The sequence below is a fragment of the Phalaenopsis equestris genome, unplaced genomic scaffold, assembly GCF_001263595.1.
Source record: "Phalaenopsis equestris unplaced genomic scaffold, ASM126359v1 Scaffold000800, whole genome shotgun sequence".
In the NCBI taxonomy this organism is placed as follows: domain Eukaryota; kingdom Viridiplantae; phylum Streptophyta; class Magnoliopsida; order Asparagales; family Orchidaceae; genus Phalaenopsis; species Phalaenopsis equestris.
In genome coordinates, this window is record NW_018165240.1 from 874,465 (window position 1) to 899,132 (window position 24,668).

The window sequence follows — 24,668 nt, forward strand, 5'->3', positions numbered from 1 at the left end:
AACAGATTTATTAACAATGTATTACAAGAGTTCATGAATATTTATGTATTACAATCTTCCTAAAATATACCTAAATTACAAATAAAATGAGGAATAAAGAGACATATACTAAAAAAATCACTTTATATACAGTATAAATTTTAATATATTTCGAGTAACGTTTAATATTAATATTGCTTAAGAGGCTCGAGAGCTTACGAGTCTAAGCCAGAGTAGTCCATTGAGCTCAGCTCAGCTCGTAAGCCACATATTAGGCCGAGCCTGATCCAACTCACAAGTAGGCTCATAACACGTTTACAGAGTGCCATTAATTCAACATCTAATATACTATATTTGATAACCAAATAATATTCTTACCATAATGCTTCAATAAAAATGAATTGGAAAATCACATGGCAAATTACGCGCTCTATCAAACATGCAACAACAACAAAACCTTTATCCCACCAAGCGAGGTCGGCTACATGATCCATTTTCCCCATTGTGTCCTATTTAGTGTCCTATTTTCATTAATTCTAATAAATTAAGATAATTTTTTATACAACATGCCGAAGTCTTCCTACGTCTCTGCCTTTCTTAACATGCCGAAGTCTAAGTCATCCTAGTTCATTGAGCTCAGCTCGTAAGCCACGTACTAGGCTAAGCCTGATCCCACTCACAAAGTAGGCTCATAACACGTTTACAAAGTGCCATTAATTGAACTTCTAATATGCTATATTTGATATCCAAATAATATTCTTATCATAATGCTTAAATAAAAATGAATTGAAAAATCACTTGGCAAAATACGCGCTCCCTCAACCATAACAGTTTAACATAAACATGCAACAATAACAACAATAATAACAAAACATTTATCCCACCAAACAGGGTCCGCTACATGAATCCATTTTCTCCATTGCGTCCTATCTAGTATTATATTTTCATTTAATTCTAATAAATTAAGATCATATTTTATACAACATGCCCAAGTCTTCTTACGTCTACCTCTGCCTTTCTTAACATAAAGTCGAATCTAAAACATCTATTCTTCTAATCGGATGGTTCACATAAACATGCAATTAAGACAATTTTTATCTGCTAATTTCAAAAAGGAAGCTAATACTTCAACAAAAGGAGGGCATCAGCATATAAAGGGAATTCACACTACAAAATCAGTTGAAATTCTGAAAGGCCACATAAACAGAAAATACAATGCAAAAGAAGGGCAATATTGAAATTCTAAAGTATATTAACACTATAAACCTTTTTATATCGTTCTGTTAATAAATATTGTTACAGACATAATATAGTTTGGGCATTTAAACATACCACAGATTCAAAATTTTTTTCTATGGCCTCAAGAACGCCAACCTGCAGCTCCCTGCTGGGTTCCGTTGTAAAATACAGGAAATAAACATGAAGAAAACCATAGTACATAACCGAAAATTTTTGTTGTCAGAATATCCTGATTTCAAAATCAGTCATAATAAGACTCAAAGCCATTAGATTTGCTTTGAGATCAGTACAGCATAGAGATTAAACTTGCATCAAAACTAATCTCAAAGCAATTCTAATGACTCCAACACACATTAAATGCCTAATTTTTTTGAGATTTTTCCACACCAACCACCCAAAATATTGAATGTAAAGATAACATTTAAAATAAACCTCCTTTACTCACTACTGGAGGTTTTGAGTGAAAGTTTTGGATTGTTAAAATGTAATATTTGAAATTTTGGGTGGTTAAAATGTTATATTCGATGTTTTGGATGGTTGGAAAGTATAAATACCAAATTTTTAGACAGGATATCCTAACCTTTTTTTATTTAAACATCTTCGGGACCGTTGGGGATTGGCTGATAGCCATTCTGGTGGAGGGATGGGAGCTTGGTAGAACCAACTGGAATGCATTTGAGTAAAACGGCTATAATTAAGCTTATTGATCCGAGGAGAATGCTGAGGAGCCATAGCTGCCAGCTCAAGGGGACGGTGCTAGCAAAGGCGCCGAGGAACTCGACGATGATGACTTGGAAGACTAGGGTTGAAATAAGGACGGCGGAGAAGATCCAGCTGCTGAAAATTCCTTTAAAGATGTTGAGTTTCTCCATCTCTCGGCTGTTTATCTCGTTGAATAGCTGGTAGGAATATGAGTTTATCAGATGCAGCAGTGGATTAGTTTTTGCTGTAATTTGATGTTGTTTTTCACTTAGAAGATTCATTTTAGGCGGGGAGAGAGAGCATGTTTAGTGATATAATGGCGATGGGCTTCCGATAATAGAATGTTAAGTTTAAAGATCATAGATGGATGTCATGTAATGCAGCACCCGTTAAAATTTTCATTAAGTTTATCTAATGAGAACAAATGAACTTCTTAAAAGCACTCATAATAATATTTAAATATTTTGATTATTTTTAAATATAATTATATTTTATTTTAAATTAAAATATAACTAAAACAAAATAAAATTAATAAATAAAAGCGATAATGATGGACACTTAAAAGGGCTACTTGGGATCACTTTTAATTTCTATTTTTTATTTTACTTATTTATATTTTTACTTATATTGAAATAAGTTTTACACTCTACAATAGAGTTAGTTGTTTATGAAAACACTAAAAAAAATATTCAGCTGATTAGAGCATTTTTTTAAAAAATTAATTTATTTTTTTTAAATAAAAATAAAAATGCAAAAATGACTCTAAACAAACTAATTTTCAAGAAAAACCATTTAGTAAATATGAAAAATTCCATAAAATTAAATTCTAACACCATGAGGAAAGAAAAAGGAAATTTACATACGTAGAACACATTTCTTATGTATTTACATATCTGACACCTAAACTTTCACGCTTACATGAATAACATATTAAAGATTTGTAAGTGCTATGTATGTAAATGTGAAAGTTTAGGAGTGAGATAAGTAAATATATAAGAATTGTGTGGTAGGAATGTAAATGCCCCCCAAAAAAAGACAAGAATGAAAATAGTCTATGGTTGATTAGAGTAAAAAATGAAAAAATTGAATTGATTATAACGACTAAACTTCAAAATGAATGCGGATAGAAAGCGTACCTGGCAAAACACGAAAGTGTTGAATATGAAAGTATTGAGCACGATATCGGCATCAGATCCACTTAATTTGAGGAGCTTCTTTCCACCGAACATGAGAACTCCAAGAACCAGAAGTTGATAGATGCTCTGGCCAATGACATTCCTCCACATAGCCTTTGTGATGAAATTCTCGCCGCGGCCGGTTGGCGGTCTCTTCATCATTTCGTCATTTGGAGGTTCTGTTGCTAGCGCTAAGGCGCCGAGTGTATCCATGATCATATTAACCCATAGCAGCTGCACGGCAGTGAGAGGAGCATCTCCTGAAGAAGTAAAAAAATGCGAGTAATGAACTACTGAAGAACAAGCAAATACAGAAGAAAATAAATTATTGTAAGATTTGATTAGTCGGATTACCTGTTATACATGCAGAGACAAAATTGACTATAAGAGCAACAACATTTACGGTCAGCTGGAACTGTACGAACTTTTGGATGTTAATATATACAGCACGGCCCCATCTAGCAACATTTATAATGGTGGTGAAGTTGTCGTCTAAGATAATCACATCAGCGTTTTCTTTCGCAACCTGTAAAAAAATATGACACATTTAGATCAGCGCTTCCTCCTGGAAATCATAAAAACAGTGAGGACGCATATAGAAATTGGAAGATTTACATACATACCACTCAATTCTTATGTATTTACATATCTAACAGCTAAACTACAATTTTTTAGTTTTTACATACAAGCTCCTTAACCCATGCATGAAAAGGTGTATTTCAGTTTGTAAAAGCTCAAATGGTGGTATTTTGATGTGATATGAAAAATTTAGGCAGTATAGACGTAAAGAGTAAGGTTTTGGTGTTAGATAGGTAAACGCATGAGATTTAGGAGGTATCTATGTAAATGCCCCAAAGAAGATTAACCAATGGTAGAGCTAGAGTCTCCAATATATAGTGCAATAGGATGATGGTATCTGAGATTGCAAATCAATTAACATAAAAATATAGAATATCAACAAAAGAAAACATGTATTTTTCACATCTTGATGTACTAAAATCAAAGGATTTGATTTACACCCAAAATGGATGTAGTTTTTCAAGCATGCCATATGAAGGACATTTACAAATTTACATTCAATTTTACACAAAACAGTTTGGAATTTAGCAGTAGAATCTAATATGATAGAATAGGAAATATGAATGTTAGATGCTAGCGGATCACAGCAATGCATGGCACTATACCTTGCTTGATTGCATCCCAGATAATGAAAAGAGCGCAAGTATGTTCTACAAATAAATTTGCATGTACCCTTAATTAATGGATTCTTAATTTTTGCTGGCTTATACATGCAGCATATAAGCAGTTACAATGTCCTCATCAAAGCACAATACTAGATCAGTAAAGCCTCAACTTTACTGACATTGGATGATAGAAATAACGAGAAAATTTCCCATCTTTACCGGGGCCTAGGATCAATTAGAAACTAAACATCACAATGGAATAACAGGATTGCATAAATTCGAGAAAAATCGGAACAAAATTTAAATGGAAACACAATCAAGGCAAACCAGAAAAGAACACTGGAATTTAACGTGAAAAACCCTGATAAAGGGAGAAAACCACAGAGCCACATTACTAAGAAATTTCCCTATAAAATTCAAAAATTTTTACAGAGAACCCACATCATTTTTCTCTCTACACACAAGAAAACTTAAATGACTCACTCCAAATCCTCCTCTCCGACACTTTTCACATTCACAAGGAAAAAGAACTCGTACAAGAAGCACTAAACCCAAAGCCAGTTTTACGCCTCTCGAAATTGTCCTTTAAACCAATAAATTATATCAACTGCTCCGAGCGCTTAGGTGCTCAAACTTGGTGCCTATGCGACAAGCTCTCTCTTAAAGCCGAAACAAAATGGGAGAAAGCTCTCTCTTAGAGTCAAAACAAAGTGGGCGTCCAAGCGTCCAAAGGGGCGCAGAGACGACCAGCCCCCCCACCCCCATATGCACCTGTATGCACCCACATGTGGGAGCAAAAGCTCCCCTCTTCAGTCAGCGCCCAAACAAGTGCCCAAAGGAAGTGCAAAAGCACCCCCACCACTGAGTTCGCCCATATGTGTTTGGTCTTCTTCAGCGTGTGTCGGTGCTTCAAATCAGGCTCCACACATAATAATCTCCCAGCACCAATCCTTTGTACCTGCACCTCCATCTGAATTGTCTTCATAGTCAAATATTGTGGTGCGGCTCACTCCCGGTCTCAACCTCCATGAAACTCAACTAAAGTCAAGAATAGCTTTAGTTTCTCAATAGTCATTGTCTTCGTCAATATATTTGCAGGATTCTGAGATGTGTATCTACTCCAGGAACAACTGTTCATCCTTGAGGAGAGAGCGAATAAAATGATAACTCAACTTAATGTGTTTAACTTTGTAGCTAAATCATCTTCTAGCTAGCCTTAGTGATAGCAATATATTCGACCTCCGTAGTTGAAAGTGCAATGATCTTCTGCAAGCTGAAAAGCCAACTCACCAGTGTATTCCCCAATATTCAGATATATCTCATTGTACTTCTTCTGCTGTCCACATCTCCTGTCAGATTTGAACCTACAAATCTTTGTAGATTGATCCCTACACTTCCATGTCAAAGTGCTCTGTTAATTATTCCCCTCAAGTAACTGAGAATCTATTTTACCGTCTCTCAATAATGTTGGCCTAGATTGCCCATGTACCTACTGACCACTCACACTACATATGCAATATCTGACCTAGTTTAAATCATCACATATAACAAACTTCCAACTGTTGAAGCATATAAAATTCTCTCCATCTGTGTTTGTTCTGCTTCAGAGTTTGCCAATAGCCCCTAAGATAATTTGAAGTGATTGCCTAAGGAAGTGCCAAATGGTTTCGCCTTAGCCATGTTGAATCTCAGTAAGATCTTCTCAACACACTATTGTTGACCTCATTTTATGTGAGGTCTTTACTTCCTCCTTAGAACCAAGGATCTAGCCTTAGGTTTTCTTTGTTTGACCCTCTTAGAGGAGTAGTACCAGACCCACATTATTTAGAAAATTCGAGCCACATCTTCACTCCTTCGAGTCTCGCATGGGCGGTCCCGAATCCTCGACATTCCGTTGAGTTGATTAGGATCGGCACATGAAACTCGAGTCAAGTCCTACATTGATAGGAGCAGCCCCTAGGGAACCTCTTGCGACCCGAACGCTTGATAACCTTGATTTTTGCGCACGCATCGCACCCCACACGATTTTGAATTAAATTGACTTGTCCGTCAGCGAACTCGTTTGGAGGACCCTGAATGACGAAACGGACCACACAGATGCGTTCGGGACGTCGACGTTAGCCGGGAGGGACATCTATATTGTTATGGTTTCGCACGCGAGCAATCAACACGAATATCGATCCACGTTTTTTTTAATTAACGATGCGCGGGTCGGGGCTCAACCCAAATTCAACTCGGGTTTGATTTGGGTTTGATTCAGGCTAGACTCGGATTAAACACGGGCTAACTACCAGCTCACATAATTTCGAATTTCAAAATTCAAAATTCAAAAGGAGCATTTAAAACCCATATTAATTGAATATAATCAGGTGTTATTTTTTTTTTCAATTAAACCTCCCCTGCGTATGGAAAATATTTATTTCCCCGCCAAAGCTTTCACGTAACGGCTCCCTAATTAGCCTCATATCCTCTGCGACAAAAGGCTTGATTCGAGGATCGCTTCGTTCACAGCCCCGCTCTCGAGAGATCCCGCTCGAATCCTTCCTCCTCTGCACCGAACTCCACCTGCTTGCCTTTCTCTTCCGGACGCAGAAGAAGCCCCATTCGATAATAGCCTCCAGCTCCTCTGCTCGATCCGGCTCACCTCACTCTCCCAAGCGAAGCTCCTGCTCGCCTCCCTCACTCGACGGGATTCTTACTTTCTGTGAACCGAAGTGACTCATCTCGGCGAACCGAAGCCCTCGATCCCACTCCTCCGCTCGCCCGCTCTCCTCTGCAACTTGACGTTGCAACTGAGCTACTTCCCCCCCTCCCCCCCCCCCCCCCCCCCCCCCCCCCGCTCCTATGCTCGATCCCGCTCACTTCACTCTCGGATTCATTCGATCATCCCCTGCTCGACTCCCTCATCACAGAAAACTTCCCCCCGCTCGCCTTCTTCCTCTCCCGAGACTCCTCAGCCCGGTCTCACGCCCCCGACTCCTCTTCTGCAAACAGAAATGTTCGCGCCTCTGCAACTAGTTTTTGCGAACCGAAGCCGGTGCTCCTCCCTGAACCAAAGGCCGTGCTCCCTCGATCTCATTCCTCCACTCGCCCGCTCCTCTTCGGCGACCCGACGCTGCGAACCGAGCTACCCTCTCCGCTTTCTCTTTTCCGCCACTCGACTAAAGCTGCTCAACACGTCTGCTTGCCTCAGCCTCCCTGCATCGAAGCCCTCCGCCTCTTTTTTTTCATCACTCGTTCAATAAGGTAACCCTCTAAACTCTAAGTGGTTGTTTGATAGCTGGTTTTGGGAATGATTTAATTCAAATCTCATGGTGACTATTTCTGTTGTTATTGAATTCGTATCTTAAACCATGGATTTTGTAAATCTGAGTAGGGTTGATGAAGATTTTTTTTCACCCATTGTTACGAAGTGTTTAGATTACTGGAGAATTTAATTTTAAAAGAAATTGTCTGATTGTCAAAAAAAAAAAAAGATGAATAGATGAATGGCTATTTAATTGAAAAATGGCTATTTAATTGAAATCTTCTTTTCTTGCGTGAATCGTTTCTCAAGGTCATCCCTCATTCACAGATTTGAGAATCATGTTACACTGAAAGCCATTCGTTGCATTCTTGTTTCATCGGCAGCGGCAGGCTCTAAGTTTTTCTTTTGTGATGTTCTTGAGTTTCTGATTGGCACTTTGCTTTTGTGAAAATTATCATTTTGAAAATTGCTAACTCTGATTCCTCCATTTTTGCCTCCTGTTGGACATTGATTCAGCCGCTTTACAGTGTTCTAAAACCTGTTGATGTTTATGATGGTGTACAAAATATCTGTCATATTGAGCCATCTTCTAAAGAAGGTGTTGATTGTTATTCTGTTGAAGATGTAAAAATTGAATTAGCGAGTTTGCTCAGAATATTATTTCATCTCAAGGATATGAATACCATAATAAATTGTTTCAATTCAGGAGAATTCTTTTTTTTGTTGTTGTGCGGCAATAGTGCAACCAAAAGTCAGATTGATCTAGAGATGTTTCCATCCAATGCATTAGATAGAGTCGGTTTTGGTCACATATGCCCGCTGTTTAAAACTGATTATTACTTCTTGGGGGCTGCTCTTGCTTAATATTGTCTATTATTTTGGGGCTGGATTTGGAGAGCATTGCCTACTGTTTTAGGACTGTTTTGGGGCCGTAGAAGCTTGCTAGCTACTGCCCTGTGTCGTAGGAAGCTGTAGGACCACTAACCGAAGCTCCTAGCCGCTGCCCGGTGTTGTAGGAAGCCGTAGAGCTACTGTTTGGAGTGATAGGAGGCTTTGTAAGCACTGTTTGGCCTTTATAGCTGATGTTTTTAAGCTTGGAAGTATGTTTGGAAGCTTGCATGAGCCGTTCAAGATGTAGAATAGTTGTGGGAAGCTATTTGAATGTTGCGGGAAGCTTAGGACTGCCGTAGGTGGCTGCTCATGGCTTAAAATTGATGTTTAGGTGTTGTCCATTGTTGTAGGCTTGATGTTTGGAGGTGCCGATAGCTATAGGCTGCTGCAGGAAGTTGTTTGAAGGTTGTAGGAAGCTTAGGACTGCTGTAGGTAGCCGCTCATGGCTTAAAATTGATGTTTCTCTGATGTCCACTTTGACTTGGGTTCGTAGGAAGCCACATAGGTGTTGCCCACCGCAGTTTGGGTTCGTAGGAAGCCACCCAAGTGCTGTCCACTATGGTTTGGGTTCGTAGGAAGTCACATAGATGTTGTTCACTATGGTTTCGGTTCGTAGGAAGCCTCATAGGTGTTGTACACCACTGTTTGGGTCCGTAGGAAACCACCTAAGCGCTGCCCACCACTGTTTGGGTTCATAGGAAGCAATACAGGTGTTATTCGAAGTTCCTAACTGCTATCCAGAGTCGTAGGATCACCGTACACACTTGCTAGTTGTTGCTCAGAGCCATAGGAGGTCGTAGGATCATCGTACTAGCTCGCTAATTGCAGTCAGGAGTTGAAAGAAACCTTAGGATCACCTGTTTGGGGTTCCTAGCTATTGTTACGATTTATTCTACTGCTTAATGTTTTCTGTTTTTTTCTGCAATTTATTTAAATTCTCTGCAAATTATATTATGTTTTGTGAGCTAAACATGTAACAAGGATAGCAGCAGCAAATACGCCACGTACACAGATACATTTTATTTGTTGTTGTTTTATCATTGCAATTTACTCTTGCTCTAACTCTAACACATTATGCAGACACTGATTGCAATTTTATTTTCAAAACAAAATGATTTTTTAAAATTAAACAATATTTTCAAAAAAAAAAACTAGATCGCTGACTAAAAACAAAAACATAACATATACTTTTGAATTTACGTGAGTCCCTCGAAAAAGATAACTCATGGTTGCTAACGAGATTTCCCCGATTTAAATGGGTTTCACAACTCGTTCAAAAGAAAATAATGGTACTAAAACGAGGGAACCGTGGGATCCTAATCGATGTCGCTCTAATCAACTTTTACCCCCCATAATGACAACAAAGCAAAAAAAAACTTGAAACACACATGGTATAACTTTTTGAACCCTAGACTTTAGGACTGCTACTTCGATAAGGAGCTTGGAGCAACTTCGTAGGCAGCACGATAAGGAGCTTAGAGCGGTCTATAAGTGGAGGTGGTTGTCATCCTACAATAGCAAAACAAGTTTATACCAACTAAACTTTTCTAGAATAAACAACACAGGATTCGAGGTAGCTCACCGAGCGCGATGTAAATTCTAACCCTCTTTTAGGCTCCTGCACAGTCATACTGAGCAGTATAAGTCCTAACTCGCCTTAGGTTCCGAGGTTGTCGTCCAGAACGACGTAAAACCTCTTATCTCTGTGAGCTATTTGCATAACCAGTTATTATGCAAGTGTAAATCTCAAATAAAAAAATTGACAGGATTGAACACTCAAATAGCATCCTCTCTAAAACACAGCCACACATTAAAATAGTTTAGGAAGTCACTGAGGTTTCTCCGCAGGATCTGTGACGTCTGCTACTTTTTACTTTCTTTGGACTTATGAAAGAACTGTTTTTACTTGAGCCACTCCCATTTATTTTTTTCATATCCTACCGTGAAAGCCTAAACTTTGAATTCAAGAAAACTAGTACCATTGATCATTATCAAGTCTTCTCAAGTGACTCCTGTCATTTGTGATGTAATTAACTATAAGGGTTTGCCTCTATAGGGAACTTGAAACTCAGGTAAAATAAACTATATTTGATCTTTGTATTAAATAGGGAAACTCGTTGATCATACATAAATGGTTCGCAGACCAAACGGATGTCACGTCCTACTGTGAAAACCCGTCATTTGTTATGTAATTAACTATAAGAGTTTGTCTCTATAGGGAACTTGAAACTCAGGTAAAATAAACTATATTTGATCTTTGATCTTTGTATTAAATAGGGAAAACTATATTTGATCTTTGTATTAAATAGGGAAATTTGTTGGTCATAAATAAATGGTTCGCAGACGAAACGGATGTCACAAATCTCTTAGTTTGCAGGGTTGGGTCTATCGTCGGGGTCTACACTTATCTCTCGGAATGTGTGGTATTCAAGGTACCAGACACGATTATGCAAACGCTTAGATTAATGAGATTCATTCAGTCTCACTTTCTAAAAATTTAAAATACTACTTTCATAATCTAAACTATATACCTTACATTTAAATTAAATTTTCAAAAATTGTATCTTCACAAATCCATCGAAGAGTTGACCGGCAACTATGCATAAGACAACTTCAATGTTCCCGCACTCCTGTCCCCACTAATTCTCATCCCGAGGATCTTCCTGGGTAGGTCTAAATCCTTCATCTCGAACTCAAATGATATATGCTTCTTCCAGCCTCTGATTTTTTCCATGTATTTCTCTACAATCAACATATTATCCACACACAAGAGAGGCAAAATAAAATAATTAGCGAAGCATTTGATCAAGCAACAGTGGTTTGTCTAGCAGTTGAAGTACCTATTGTCTAATATAAACCTATCAAACCTCCTATATCACTATTTCAGGGTCTATTTCAAGCCATAAATGCTCTTTTTCAATCTTCAAACCAAACCTTCTTTGTCTAGAACTATGTAACCATATCGTTGCACCATGTAAAGCTCCTCTTCCGGATCTCCATATAAGAAAGTTATTTTTACATCAATCTGCTCGAAATGTAGATCTCTACTACTAAACTCAGTACAATCATGACAATCGTCATCTTCACCACAAAGGAGAAGATCTCTGTATAATCCACTCCTTACCTCCCTTCACAACAAGTCATGTATTGTAGTGCTTGCTACCATCTGACTCATCTCTTAGTTTGTAGACCCACTTGTTGTGTGATGATACTATCAAATCCCAAGTTTGATTTGACTCTAAAAATTGCATTTCTTCATCTATGACAAGCTCTCACTCACTTGAATCTTCAACTTAAGTGGTATCCTCAAAGTATTGTGGTCAGTTAGTAACAAATATTGTAAAGAAAGAGAATACATGTGTACGGGTCGTATCACTCTATTGTATGCAGGTAACTGAGGAGCTTCCAATGCTCCTTCTGGTTGAGTGTTTTTTCTCCACTCTCTTGATCACCAGTGTCATCTATCTCAACATGTCTAAATTCTTCAGAAGTAGCGACAGATTGTCATGAATTCTGACCCTGTCCTTGTACATCTTCATTTTATTGAAAATGACATCCCTGTTTCGATTAATCTCAGAACTTGTACCCAAATTTATCTAAGTCATAACCAATGAAAGTGCACTTGACAGATTTTGAATCAAGTTTGATCTTGTACTTTGCATCAACATGCACATATGCAGAACTCCCAATCACACATATGCAAAATTCTGACCCTATCCTTGTACATCTTCATTTTATTGAAAATGACATCCTTGTTTCAAATAATCTCAAAAGTTGTACCCAAATTTATCTAAGTCATAACCAATGAAAGTGCACTTGACAGATTTTGAATCAAGTTTGATCCTGTACTTTGCATCAACATGCACATATGCAGAACTCCCAAATACTCTTCAATGAGATAAATATACTTTTTTGTCACTCCTGACTTCTTCAGGTAAGCCTTTTTGTAAGACTACTGATGGACTACGGTTAATCAGATCAAATACAATGTTTACTACTTCAGCTAAAAACTGTTTTGGCAAACCTACATGTAGCCTCCTGCTTATAGCACGCTCCATGATTATTTTGTTCATAAGCTTAACCACATCATTCTGTTGCGATGTCCTTGGGACAATGAACTTCATGTCTAACCTCATATGTAGAATAAAAATTTCTAAACTTCGGATGACGGTACTCGCCCCCATTATCGGATCTGAGACAATTCAGCTTCAAGTTTGTCTCATTTTCTATCATAGTCTTCCATTTCTTAATGATTTCAAATAAATCAAATTTTTATTTTAAGAAATAAACCAACACGTTTCTCGAGTGATCATCAATGAAATCATAAAATAACGAGAGCATACAATGGACTGAACTAAAGTAGGACCTCATATGTCAGTATGCACTAACTCCAGTTTATTTGATGTCACCACTGACCCGCTCTTAGAGAAAGAAACTTTCTTCTGCTTGCCATAAATACAGTTTTCACGGAAATCCAGATCAACTGATTTCAAATCTTAAAGCTTATTTTTAGAAAGTATGGACTCCATACCTTTCTCGCTTATATGGCCAAGTCTATGGTCACAGACCTGTATCCACCCTAGTTCCAACCACATCAATGAAATCAATCATTTCATTGATCAAATAAAGGTTGTCTTCAATGTTCACCCGAGCCATCACTAATGTTCCTCTGGTCACCTTCCACGAATCACATGTAAAAGTAGTCATGAGTTTTGACCTTGTCAGCTGGCTCAAAGAGATGAGATTTCTTTTTAAACTTGAAACAAGTCTAATTTCAGTAAGCTTTCAAACTGTTTAATTCAGAAACATAATATCAACATCACTCTTTATGTTACAGACCATTTTGTCTTCTAAATAATTTTTTTCCTAAATCACTCTGAGTGTAATTTTTAAATACCACCTCTTTATTGGGAAAGCATGAAAATAAACATTTGAATCTACTATTCTAGATTCAATGCTGACTAAGGATAACACCAGGGAGTCCTTTTGAATTTCATCGGTGGAGATATTTGTAGAGAGACTTCATTCCTGTCATCCATCATCAGCTTTCATTGGAGCTTTGCAGTCTTTCTTGAAATGTCATTTCTTACCATAGTTCCAGCATTCACTGTTATTTCCTTTGTCTAATCTGGATTTTTCTTTCCTAGTCTTGAATCTGTCTCTGTCTGTATTCCTGTCCAGAATCATTTCTCTGTAATCAGCATTCAATGCGGAACCTGAAGATTCATCACTCGCTGCTTTTCTGCGAACTTCTTCATTCAACATCAGACCTAAGTCCCTGAAGAATTACTCACCGTCGTTACCAAATCTCAGTTGCTGACAATGAAGATAGTATCACCAGTGGTCTGATCTCATCATCAAACTTGGTCCCCACATACACAATTGGCTCTTCACTGTGTTGAAATTATTGCGACGCTCTGTCATTAAACTATCTTCCACCATCTCTATGTTGAATAACTTCTTTATAAGAAAAATCTTAATAGAAGCAGAAGGTTTTTTCGTACATCTTTGTTAGTGTCACCATGAGATCCACCGTGGTTCTCTCATTTACAATGTTGAACGCAACAAACGAGAAAAGTGACAATTGAATCAAACCCAATGCTATTCGATCCAACACTTTCCATTCCTCCACAAGCATAAGCTCAAGCTTCTTGGTAAATCCTTGTTGTGTTAAGTATAATTTTTTCTGATACAGCAGATCCTCCATCTACATCTTCCAGAAGAGAAGTTCGTCTCATTGAACTTCTCCATTTTGTACCTTGCTTTTTTGGTCATTACTCCCACTCGAATCGAACCTCACTTGGATACCAGTACAATAGAAAAAATGAGAACAATTCCCAACTTTACCGGAGCTTAGAATCAATTAGAAACTAAAACACACCACAAAATAATAGGATCGCGCAAATTCGAGAAAAATTGGAGCAAAATCTAAATGGAAGCACAATCAAAACAAACCAGAAAAGAACATAGGAATTTAACGTAGGAAAACCTCGAGAATGAGAAAAAATCACAGAACCATACCACCAATAGATTCCACTATGAATTCAAAAAGTTTTTGCAAAAAAATTGACACCAGTATTTCCTCTACACGTAAGAAAGCTTACAGGACTCGCTTCAAACCATTCTTGCTCCGACCCGACGCGAAAAACACATGTCAAGATCCCATAATCCTCCTCTCTGACACTTCTCACATTGACCGAGAACTCGTACATGAAGCATTGCACCAAGAGCCAGTTTTAGGACGCTCGAAATTGGTCTTAAAACCAAAAAAATTGTGTCAACTACTTCGAGCACCTAGGCGCCCAGACTTGGCGCATAAGCGTCAAGCTCTCATTCAGTGCTAAAACAAAGTGGGTGCAAAGGTAGCCCCCTCTCTGTTTGTGCCCACACGTGGGCGCTAATGCGCTTGCGCCCCCTCTTCAGTCAGCACTGAAATATTTGATGCTTAAGCGCCCAAAGGGGGCATAAAAACGCCCCCACCAATATGTTTGCTTGCATGTGTTTGGTCTTCTTGATTGTGTGCTAGTGCTTCAAATCAGGCTCCACACCTAACACGGAACGATGGCCAGCCAGCTAAACTAACTGGTAGAGGGGCCAGGCGAACCCGGTCTAAGGAGGTCGGTCCTGATTATTACGAAACCGAGCGAGAGCAGCATTTAGAAGGGGGGCTAGTCCCAATTCCTACAGGGACAAGCAAGAGTGGCACTTTGACGGGGTGGCAATACCGCCAACCCCTTGCTGCCTTCCTTTTCTGTCGTTCTCATTTTCTTTCTTGTTTCCCGCCTGATGGGAGTCTTTTTATATGCTTGTTGCTGCAATTAGGTTTAGGTTTTGTGTGAGTTATTTCAGATTTTGGCAAAAGTCTCTGTTTTCCCTTGCAGGGGTCGGATCTGAGGACAGATGGTACTTCGGTTGTATCCACTCCGAGGTGGTGATGTACATTCTCCAATCTTCCTCCCCACCGCTCCTCCTGAAGCCCTTTTAGCCGTCGGCCATCCCTGTTGTCCCTGCCGCCCCCTTTCCCAGCAGGCTTGTTGTCCACCCCACCAATCGCCAACCAGCACTCTACCGCCTTTCTCCTTGCTCCCTCCGGCCCTCAAACAGCCGACCACACACTTCCCAGCCAAATGTCCACCTATCCCGCCCGCAACCTGCATTCAGGCGCCCCATACCGGCTGATCTCCTTGTTGTCCAATCCACCCCACCATCACCCAGCACCCCGCCACTTCCTTCCAGCAGCCTCCTTACGTTACAATCTTTTCTTCTGATCCCAGTAAAGAACTGTTGTTGTTACGTCTTATTTCAGTTGAGTCGTGCTTTGTAACACTCACTAAGTTGATTAATAAAATTTCTGTTTCCGCTAGCTTTGAATTAGTTTCGGTATCATTCCCTATATACTTAATTAACATATGTTGTTTGAACTTCAAAAAACAGAATTGAAATCAAATTCAAGAATGGCAAGCTAGCAACATATTCCAACACTAAATTATCGATCTTATTTTATATCCATGTTTTACGTGTCATTCTCGAGGCCTTCAAATGCAGCTGCTGCTTCTACTGATTGCTTTTTAAATTGGCCCATACAAAGTATAATCATTAAGCCTAATTTAAAGTTGCTAAAACACAATGAACTCGTATACTAAATAACACAGAGAAAGGCCGCCTCTTAAATAGAACAATCTTGTTAAAACACAAGACAATTTAGAAGATCCATGATTCACTGTAGTATAAACACTTTGTACTTCTAAACAAGCCTGAACTTCTGAAATTATTATGGTAGATTAATTAAACTGGGAATAAAGAGTCGAACATATAAACAAAATAGGAGGTTTTAAAAAATATCCATGACCATGGACCAGAAATACCTCTGTGCCTGAAATACCCATCGCAAGACCGATGTCAGCCTCATGTAAAGCGGGAGCATCATTGGTCCCATCTCCAGTGACTGCAACAACTTCACCCATCTTTCTCAGATTGGTCACTAAAGTATGCTTGTCTAGAGGCAACGATCGAGCCATTACCTGTTAAACAAGTTCACGCAAGTATTAATTAGTTAGCCCGTCTGGCAAAATAAAAATAAGAAAAAAAAATTTGAATAAAACCTGGAGCCTAGGAATTAACTCCTTCAACTCCTCTGGGCTCTTGCTGCGAAATTCAGGTCCTTCTATTGCCAAACCATCATCTGTCAATATTCCACACTCTTTGGCAATGGCTTTAGCTGTATTAATATTGTCTCCGGTTACCATCCGAACTATTATTCCAGCAGTTATACAAGTCTGAACTGCTTCCCTTACCCCAGGACGCACTGGATCTTTTATTCCAAAAACAGCTATCAGTGTATAACCATCAGTGGAAATTTCATCACCTTTTGACACTTCATCCATGTCTTTGTAGGCCAAACAAAGTGTCCTTAAAGCATCATTGGCAAAAATAGTAATGACATCCATTATACTTTTTGTTTGTTTTTCAGATAAAGGTACAGCATTTCCTTCACGATCAAGAATCTTATCACACAACTGCAAAATTATTTCAGATGCGCCTTTGCAGAAAGCACGATATCCTCCTCCTGGACGAGAAACAAGAACAGACATCTTCTTCTTAACAGAATTAAAAGGTTCCACCTTCAATCTCGTGCAATCTCGATGCTGGGTGGTGTCGACGACTCCTTCAAGATCCAAGCCAAACTCCAACAGCGCAGTTTCAGTTGGAGTACCCAAAATGGTGTTTTTTCCATCTTTTCCTCTTACCACTTCTGACCCACTATTTAGGAATATACACTGCAAAAGAATTCCTAATACCTCACCGGACAAAGTGGCCTTCAAATGCTCTGAAGTTTCCTTACCCCTGCATGATTTAGACTCTTCACAAATCCAAATCTTATCAACTACCATGTGATTTGTTGTCAAAGTTCCAGTTTTATCAGTGCAAATGCATCCTGAAGATCCCATCGTCTCACATGCTGATAAATGCCTCACAAGCGCCTTATCATCCATCAGTTTCTTCATCGCAAATGCGAGACTCAATGTCACGGCTAAAGGTAGCCCCTCCGGAACTGCAACGACGATTATGGTGACCGAAATTGCGAAGTAATTTAGTATTAGCAACGCATCATTTGGGAACCATTTTAACAAGCCAACATGAATCGCCTTGTCCACTAGAAATCTGACCACCAACACGACAAAAGTTAGTGTGGCAAATACCAAACCTATCTTTCCAATGATTGTGGCAACACCATTAAGCTTCACCTGCAAAGGTGTTTCGTCCTCACCTCCCTGGCTCAAAGTTTCCATCAGTCTTCCCCATTCAGTTTTCATACCTACTGCTGTAACTAACATTTTAGCAGACCCATCCTGAACTTTAGTTCCAGCTAGTAGGAATGGCTTTTCATTAGAAACTTGCACAGGATCAGCTTCGCCAGACAAGCTTGACTCATCTATTGATAATGAATAGCCAGATATGTAAAGCCCATCAGCTGGGACCTGATCCCCAATAGAAAGATGAACAATGTCTCCAACAACGAGATCGTAGATGGAGACTTTTTGTCTGTAACCATCTCTGGTAACTTGCATGAAAATCTTTTTCTTTTCTCGGTCGAGGTCTCTGAACTGCAGTGATTGTTTGTAGTCGCTGACAGCTGTGACGGAAACTACCAAGAAGATACTAAGGATGATCCCAAGTCCATCATACATCCCCTTTGGCCAACCTTCGGTGGCAAGCCCAACTCCTATGGAAACTACGGCACAGGCCATAAGAATTATTAGGGTCAAATCTTGCAATGCATCCCATACAAACATCCAGAAACTTCTAGCTGGTTTCTCCGGAAATTTATTGGCTCCAAAAACATTCTGTCTTTCAGACAAATCACTTGTCTTAATGCCGTCTTCCAGAGAGACGGACAATTTTCTGGATATCCCATCAACACTTCCATGAAATTTTAAGCTCTTTGAATTGTGCTCTCGTGCAATGGTGGCTAATTCATCAGGGCTAATGTAGAAACCGGCTTTCCTAGCCTCCTCAGGAAGCTTATATTCGATATTATTTGCAGCTGTTGGGCGAGCAAAATCAAATTCCAGTAATCAATTATTTAGTAAGATCCACAATTAATGAGGACAAGTCTAAACAAAGCTTCAATACATATCATACCATCAATAAACGTCAAAGCAGCCTTCTGAACATACAGAGCAACACGAATCTTTTCCTGAGACGAGAGCCCGGTGTGTTAGAAAAGATAGAGAGATTTAATAACTTATTTCAGGATAAACTTCCAGGTCCTGGCCATAATTCTATCTAAAGATATAGCAGCAATAGTAAGCAATATTTTTTATAAAATAAATACAGAGTAAAAATAGTGATAGGAATCAGACTATTTAAACAAGATTGTGATCGAATCTGCGCAGCCACATAGGTTAATTGTAAACATGCAAGGCCATCTTGTCACTCCCTACTAATAGAATAAAGAGCTTTTCTCCTCAGGCGAAGCAACATGAAACTCATGAAATAGAATAATAATAAAAGGGAAGATTGCAGGGTAAAATAGAATGCCTGAGTAAACATTTAAACTTTGATCATTAAAAGAAAAAAAAAAGCCAGTCTCAAAATGTTAAAGTTGTCTACACAATATCTCAAAATATAGAAGCACCTTTGACATTGAAGTCATTCACACAATTCAATATCAAGCATTATTACGAAGAAAAAAGCAGATGGGAAATCTCTAATGTGCGTTAACTTTGACAACAAAGGCTTGATAATTTGGTTGACACAGTTGTAGATTTCTCCGTGCTAAGATTCCTAAATGTATTCTTTGGATACCACCAAATTACGATGAATTAAGAAAATAAGGTTAAAATAAGCTTAATCACTGATGAGACGCCTCTAATTATCAGATCATGTTTTTCAAATTGAAGAATGTTGGAGCAGCATACCAAAGACTGATCAAAAGTATGTTTATAACACAAAAAGATGTAATCCTGAGGTCCATTTTGATGACTTCCTACTTAAAAACAAAGAACCTCAAGGGTACTTGGTTGAGCTCTCTAAGATGTTTTTAACATAAAGGAGATATAATATAATCTCAATCCTTCCAGGTGTATTTTTCTCACATACTCAAAGAAGTTTCTTAGCTGTAGGATTTCTCCCAATGGGACCAAAGTCAATCATAATGAGTTGACATGATTATGGGGACATTGTCTTCTCACCCAATCAAAGATGACAGGAAACCAAAAAGAAAACCTGTTGTTTTGAGCCAATTCATCTCTCAATCAAATAGAGTAATGCTCTACAATTCAAAGTAGAAATAGTGAGAACTTAAAGTAACCAGAGGTAAGAGAACAATCTAAAAGCAAAAATTGCGCATGATGATTTTTCCTATTCTCTTTAGTCCTGGAATAGAGTAATCTTTACATATCTACCTAGAAGCCCGTGACTACGTATTTAGTTCAATATCAGTTCAACAAGAAAATTGAAAATAATTTCCTATATATTCAACAAGAAAACTAAAATAAATAATTGGATATTTTTAATTGACCCCCTTTTGTCGGCTCAAACTTTTTAATTCACCAATGTTTAGCACAGGATTCTCTATTCAAAACCACTTATGAAACATATCAAGAAACCATGCCCTAAATTTAACCAATCAACCCTTCATACACGTTTCTTTACTGTTTGGGTAAACATTAAAATATATATGAAACTAGATGTTAAAATTGACAATGGAGGAACTGTTTTGTTCCAAATATAGATGTGCAAATCAACTCAAAATTTATAGATTATATAAGGATCAAATTAAATGCCCTTTATTTTACAAAATTGTTAAAGAGGTGGCTTTTTTTTTTATTCTGTTCTTTTTTTTAATCTTGATGTAAAGTAGATATAACTATTCTACATGCATACATTTAAATTAGCACCTATTTGGAGAAAAACAAACAACACCAGAAAATTAAAGAAGAAAAATGCTTTTTAGATGATTATGGCATGGCAAGCCAATTCCCAATCTAACAAGCAACTTTAGCCCAGTAACATTGCAAATGATATAACACACCCGATTCTACTCTATGGATGATGTTGGATGAGCGTAAAAAAAATGAAAAAAAAATACTGAAGTAGAAACCATGCTATATCTACAGCACAACCCATCAGCTGTCCATTATACACAGTATGAATCATCCTCTTTTGTACAGTTTCTAGAAAATTTTGGGATGTGACAAAAAATTAGATCAATATTATGCTATGGCTTTTAGGACTCTCACAAGTAGATGTGGGTAATTGCTAAGTTTACATTTAGCTTAATCCAATTTTTTATATTTGTTTGAGGACTGAAGCAATACATAAAAATAAATTCAAATTTCACAGAAAGAAATATTGATTGAATATGAAAGATGTCAATATTCTCACCTTCAAAATTCACAAATCAAAGTATTAAGTTAGTCAAATCGTCTAATCCTTGGAACACATAAAGGTCTTACAAATGTGAGATTATAGTCTTGCCCATTTAAGTATGTGAGCATTAGCAATTCGGCATCTTGTAAAAGACAATACAAAAGTTTATTGTGCAAGAACGTCGTACTTGCCTGAGAATTTCCGCCTACTAAGAATTTAAGACATCTAGAAAACAAAAGAACATCGTGAAATATTTCAAACATTCATATTGGGAGTTTCACTAACGTAATTGTAGAGCATCAGAAGTGAAAACCTGTGATCGACAATTCAAGAAGTAGATTGTCTATCCACAAACACGAGACGCCGCTAGAAACAAGACGACACAAGAAAAACCTGCAGGAAATAAAGCATACCACAAACCCCACGTAATAAACGCCCCTCAAACCTCCTCATGCACGTGATTAAGGGACTAGCGAGCCCCACCCTAAGGCTGGATTTCTCCCATGTAGAATCATATTTTTCCGCCCCTGGTTGTTGTGCCGGCCAGCCAGCTTAGTTGGGCCGGTTGAGGCTGGCCAGTCCAGACAGGCGCAACTTTGGCCGGCATAACAACCCCCTCTAAAAAATATTTTTTTCTAAACATAATGTCACGGCGTCGAGACTAATGGCGCCCCATCATCGAGATTAGCAACACTCAAAAACATAGCGTTGACGCACCCAATCCGAAACCCGAGAGCATGACACTGCAGAGCCTTAAATTCGGCGCCTATTAGATCACCACAACGTTTTAGCACCCGTAACCGATTTTTATGCAATTTTTTATTTATTGTGTCAGTTTTGTCGAATGAAAGTAATATTGGATTTTGAATTCTGTTTTTAAATGAGAGGAGAGGAACGTCTTGGAATGTTCTAAAGTGTGAATAAACTTGAGTATCGTGTACGTTTTTGTTCAAATTTTGCTTCCAATCTCTCGAATGGGTTTCTACAAAGTTCACATCATCCCACAACATACCAGTTCTCCCCACGGCAATCATCTATTGTTCCTGACTAGTCTTCGAATACAAACCATACTCATCTACTACATAGTTAGCTATACCAAGTTCAAAGTAGGTTTTCATTCGTCATTACATTTTGGAATTAATTGAACTAACCGTAAATAAGTGATAAGACACATACACATACACATACACATAAAAAGGTCACATCCAGAATCTTGTGTGTAATATGAAATCTTGAGCTGAAATCCTATCAAATCAAAGTCCATATATAATTTCTCCAAGATTCCCCTCAACTCATCCTCTTTCTCTTTCTCTGATTTGTCATTGTTGGCTAATCCAACTTGTTGTTTTTTTTTTTGTAAAGATGGTTCAGCTAGGACTTCTGTAAATCAATTTATCAAGTTAATCATCGAGAAAAAATCTCCCTCTCATGTATTTTGCTCTTTGAACTTAGGTCATATGCATAGCAAGGAGTAAAGCGTCAAAATAGTCCCCAACTATTTACATGGGGTTGTTTAAGTCCTTAAGGTTATAGAAGTGTCAAAATAGTCCCAATATTATTTAAATTTGGGCTGAAATAGTCCATATGGAGGACTATTAGAGCTTAATTTTAAAATAAATAGGGACTATTTTGATGCATCTGTAAGCTCTAGGACTAAAATACATCGAGTAAAATGTTTGGGACTAAATTTTGGGACTAAAACAACATTGTGTAGATGACTGGGGACTATTTTGACAATTTTATAAACTTTGGGACAAAACCTGCCCTCTATAAATAGTCCCTCTATAAATAGTCGAGGACTATTTTGACACTTTACTCATTAAGTTTTTGACATATTTTCACGAATAAGATTGATCCAATAATCTCAACGGAGAGAGAAAAACATTTATAATCACTTTCGGCTCCATAATATTGCTCATATTAATTCATCAAACAATTTTAGCCAAGCGGGGAATTCTCGACCACGGGCCTAAGATCGCACGGTGCAAAAGCGTTTAGATCTTGACCGAGAGAAATTTATTGTTTTTATTGACTTTGTCGCCCGCGATCACATCCATTTGTAGTTGTTTTATTTTTACATTACAACTGCTCGTGGCACCGTCGATCAGCTAATCAAGTCAGAATGGACTCCGTGAGGGCGAAGGCATCTATTCCGCGTTCCGCACAATTCAAAAACACAGAATCATATCCTAAAAGTAACGGCGTTGACAGAAACATCCCATTCACATCACTGCGATGCGCTTTCACAATGGGCATCGTCCGCCATTAATCAATCCATGCTAGGGTTTCAACTAAGAGAATCCCGAAAAAAAAAAAAAAAAAAAAAAACAAGATCCGACAAAAGTCAGATCCGACAAGAGCAGCGCAAGAAGAAACGGAGAAAAACGACCTGGATGCTGCGGCGTCGAGCCTCAGCCTCCGATCTTTTATCAAGATCGGCAACCATCCGAAACCTCCTCCTGCGATTCAGAACGATCTGTCCTACAGCACTTCGCCATCTCCGCTGCACCTCCTCCGACGGATTCTTCGCCGGCAAATCGAAGTTCTCCTTCAGAAACCTCTCCATCTTCTCCCTACCCTAAACCGCTCGCGAATCTAAGCTCTCTCGATCAACCGCAAATCACCTCATGGGGAGCAAACCTTCGCCGGAGAAAGGGGGGGAGCAGAGAGGTCAGCTCGGCGAGACCCACTTTCAGGCGAATTCAATGCAGTTTATAATTTTATTTATTGCTTTTCGGTCTGATTACCGTCCAGTGAGCTCACCTCTTCTAAGTATTTTCTCTTGGGCCGGAGCTGACGTGGGCCCATCAAAATCTTGTTTGGCCCGTTGGATTGAAAATTTCGATTTGCGACAAATTTCCCCATCGTTTATTTCGGACGCTACTCACGAAGTATGTTTTGGAATTTATCGAAGAATATGAACGTAAAATAAAATGAAAATTCCGCTGATTTGTGGAGGGCATTTGGGGGAATTTCCCCTAATTGGGTAAGTAGTGGTCTTTTCATTAACTCATTATAGCTGTGACCATATATATAAGCTGCGTTCTGAAGTTGAAAGCTACACGAGCTATGAATTATGTATGACATAGTGAGTTGTGATAATGTTCATAGATCACAGGAGCCGGAGTCGGGAGCTGCACGAGTAATGAACTGCATAGGTCATATTTGGTCATATAAGTTGCAATGGCAAGTTGTGAAGAAATCTATAAATCTTGGGGGTCGTAGTCTGCTGCAGGAGCTTTGAGCCACTTAGGTCGTAGTTGGCCAGTGGTGGTGGTGGCTTGAAGCAACACTGGCCTGAAAGCGACGAATACGAAGGCTGAAAGAGGCGAGGATAAAGGCAGTAGATGGAAAAGACGACGAAATGAGGAGGCGAATGCGAGGTAGCCCGAGGCGGCGGTAAAGGCAACCTAAGGCGGCAGCAGAGGCTAGAAGAGGAGGCAGTCTGATGCGACGATGGCTGGAAGCGGCAGCAGCCTGAGGCGACGGTGATCCAAAAAAACAATGGCGGGCGAAGATGGAGGTGAAAGCGCCGCCCGGAGGCAGCAATGGCTGGTGGAAGAGGCAACAACCGAAGGCAATGGTGGCGGAAAGCTGTAGCGGCTATTGTGACTTGAGATTAAGGAGGCGACGGCCAGAGGATGACAATAACGGCTTGAGACGGCGATGGCGACCAGATATGGTGACTATCAAAAGGCAACTACGTCAGGAAGGCAATGACGATCGGAAGGTGGAGGCAAAGCTCAGAGGGCTGGCGTGAGATGGCATTAGTGGCGGTTTTCTGGAAATGCAGTGGTGACCAACGATGGTGGTTAAGGGGCTCAGAAGTGGCAGCGGTGGTCGAAAGAGGCAACAACCTGAGACGGCATTGAAGGC

At 39.0% G+C, this 24,668-nt stretch overlaps 1 protein-coding gene across 2 annotated transcripts; it reads right to left on the reverse strand.

Moving 5' to 3' along the window:
• Positions 1-1,211: 1,211 nt before the first annotated feature.
• Positions 1,212-23,499, reverse strand: LOC110031275 (probable calcium-transporting ATPase 5, plasma membrane-type). Of its 2 annotated transcripts, XM_020734392.1 has the most exons (8): positions 23,182-23,499; positions 18,561-18,615; positions 16,520-18,462; positions 16,283-16,438; positions 3,450-3,621; positions 3,057-3,355; positions 1,798-2,117; positions 1,212-1,398 (listed from the first exon to the last, which is right to left on the reverse strand). In XM_020734392.1, exons 1-7 carry the CDS (start codon positions 23,356-23,358, stop codon positions 1,809-1,811), a joined length of 3,111 nt encoding a protein of 1,036 aa, XP_020590051.1. In that variant the 5' UTR covers positions 23,359-23,499; the 3' UTR covers positions 1,212-1,398; positions 1,798-1,808. The 2 variants fall into 2 exon arrangements, with proteins under 2 accessions (XP_020590051.1, XP_020590050.1); XM_020734391.1 differs by having other exon boundaries at positions 1,212-2,117.
• Positions 23,500-24,668: the final 1,169 nt, after the last annotated feature.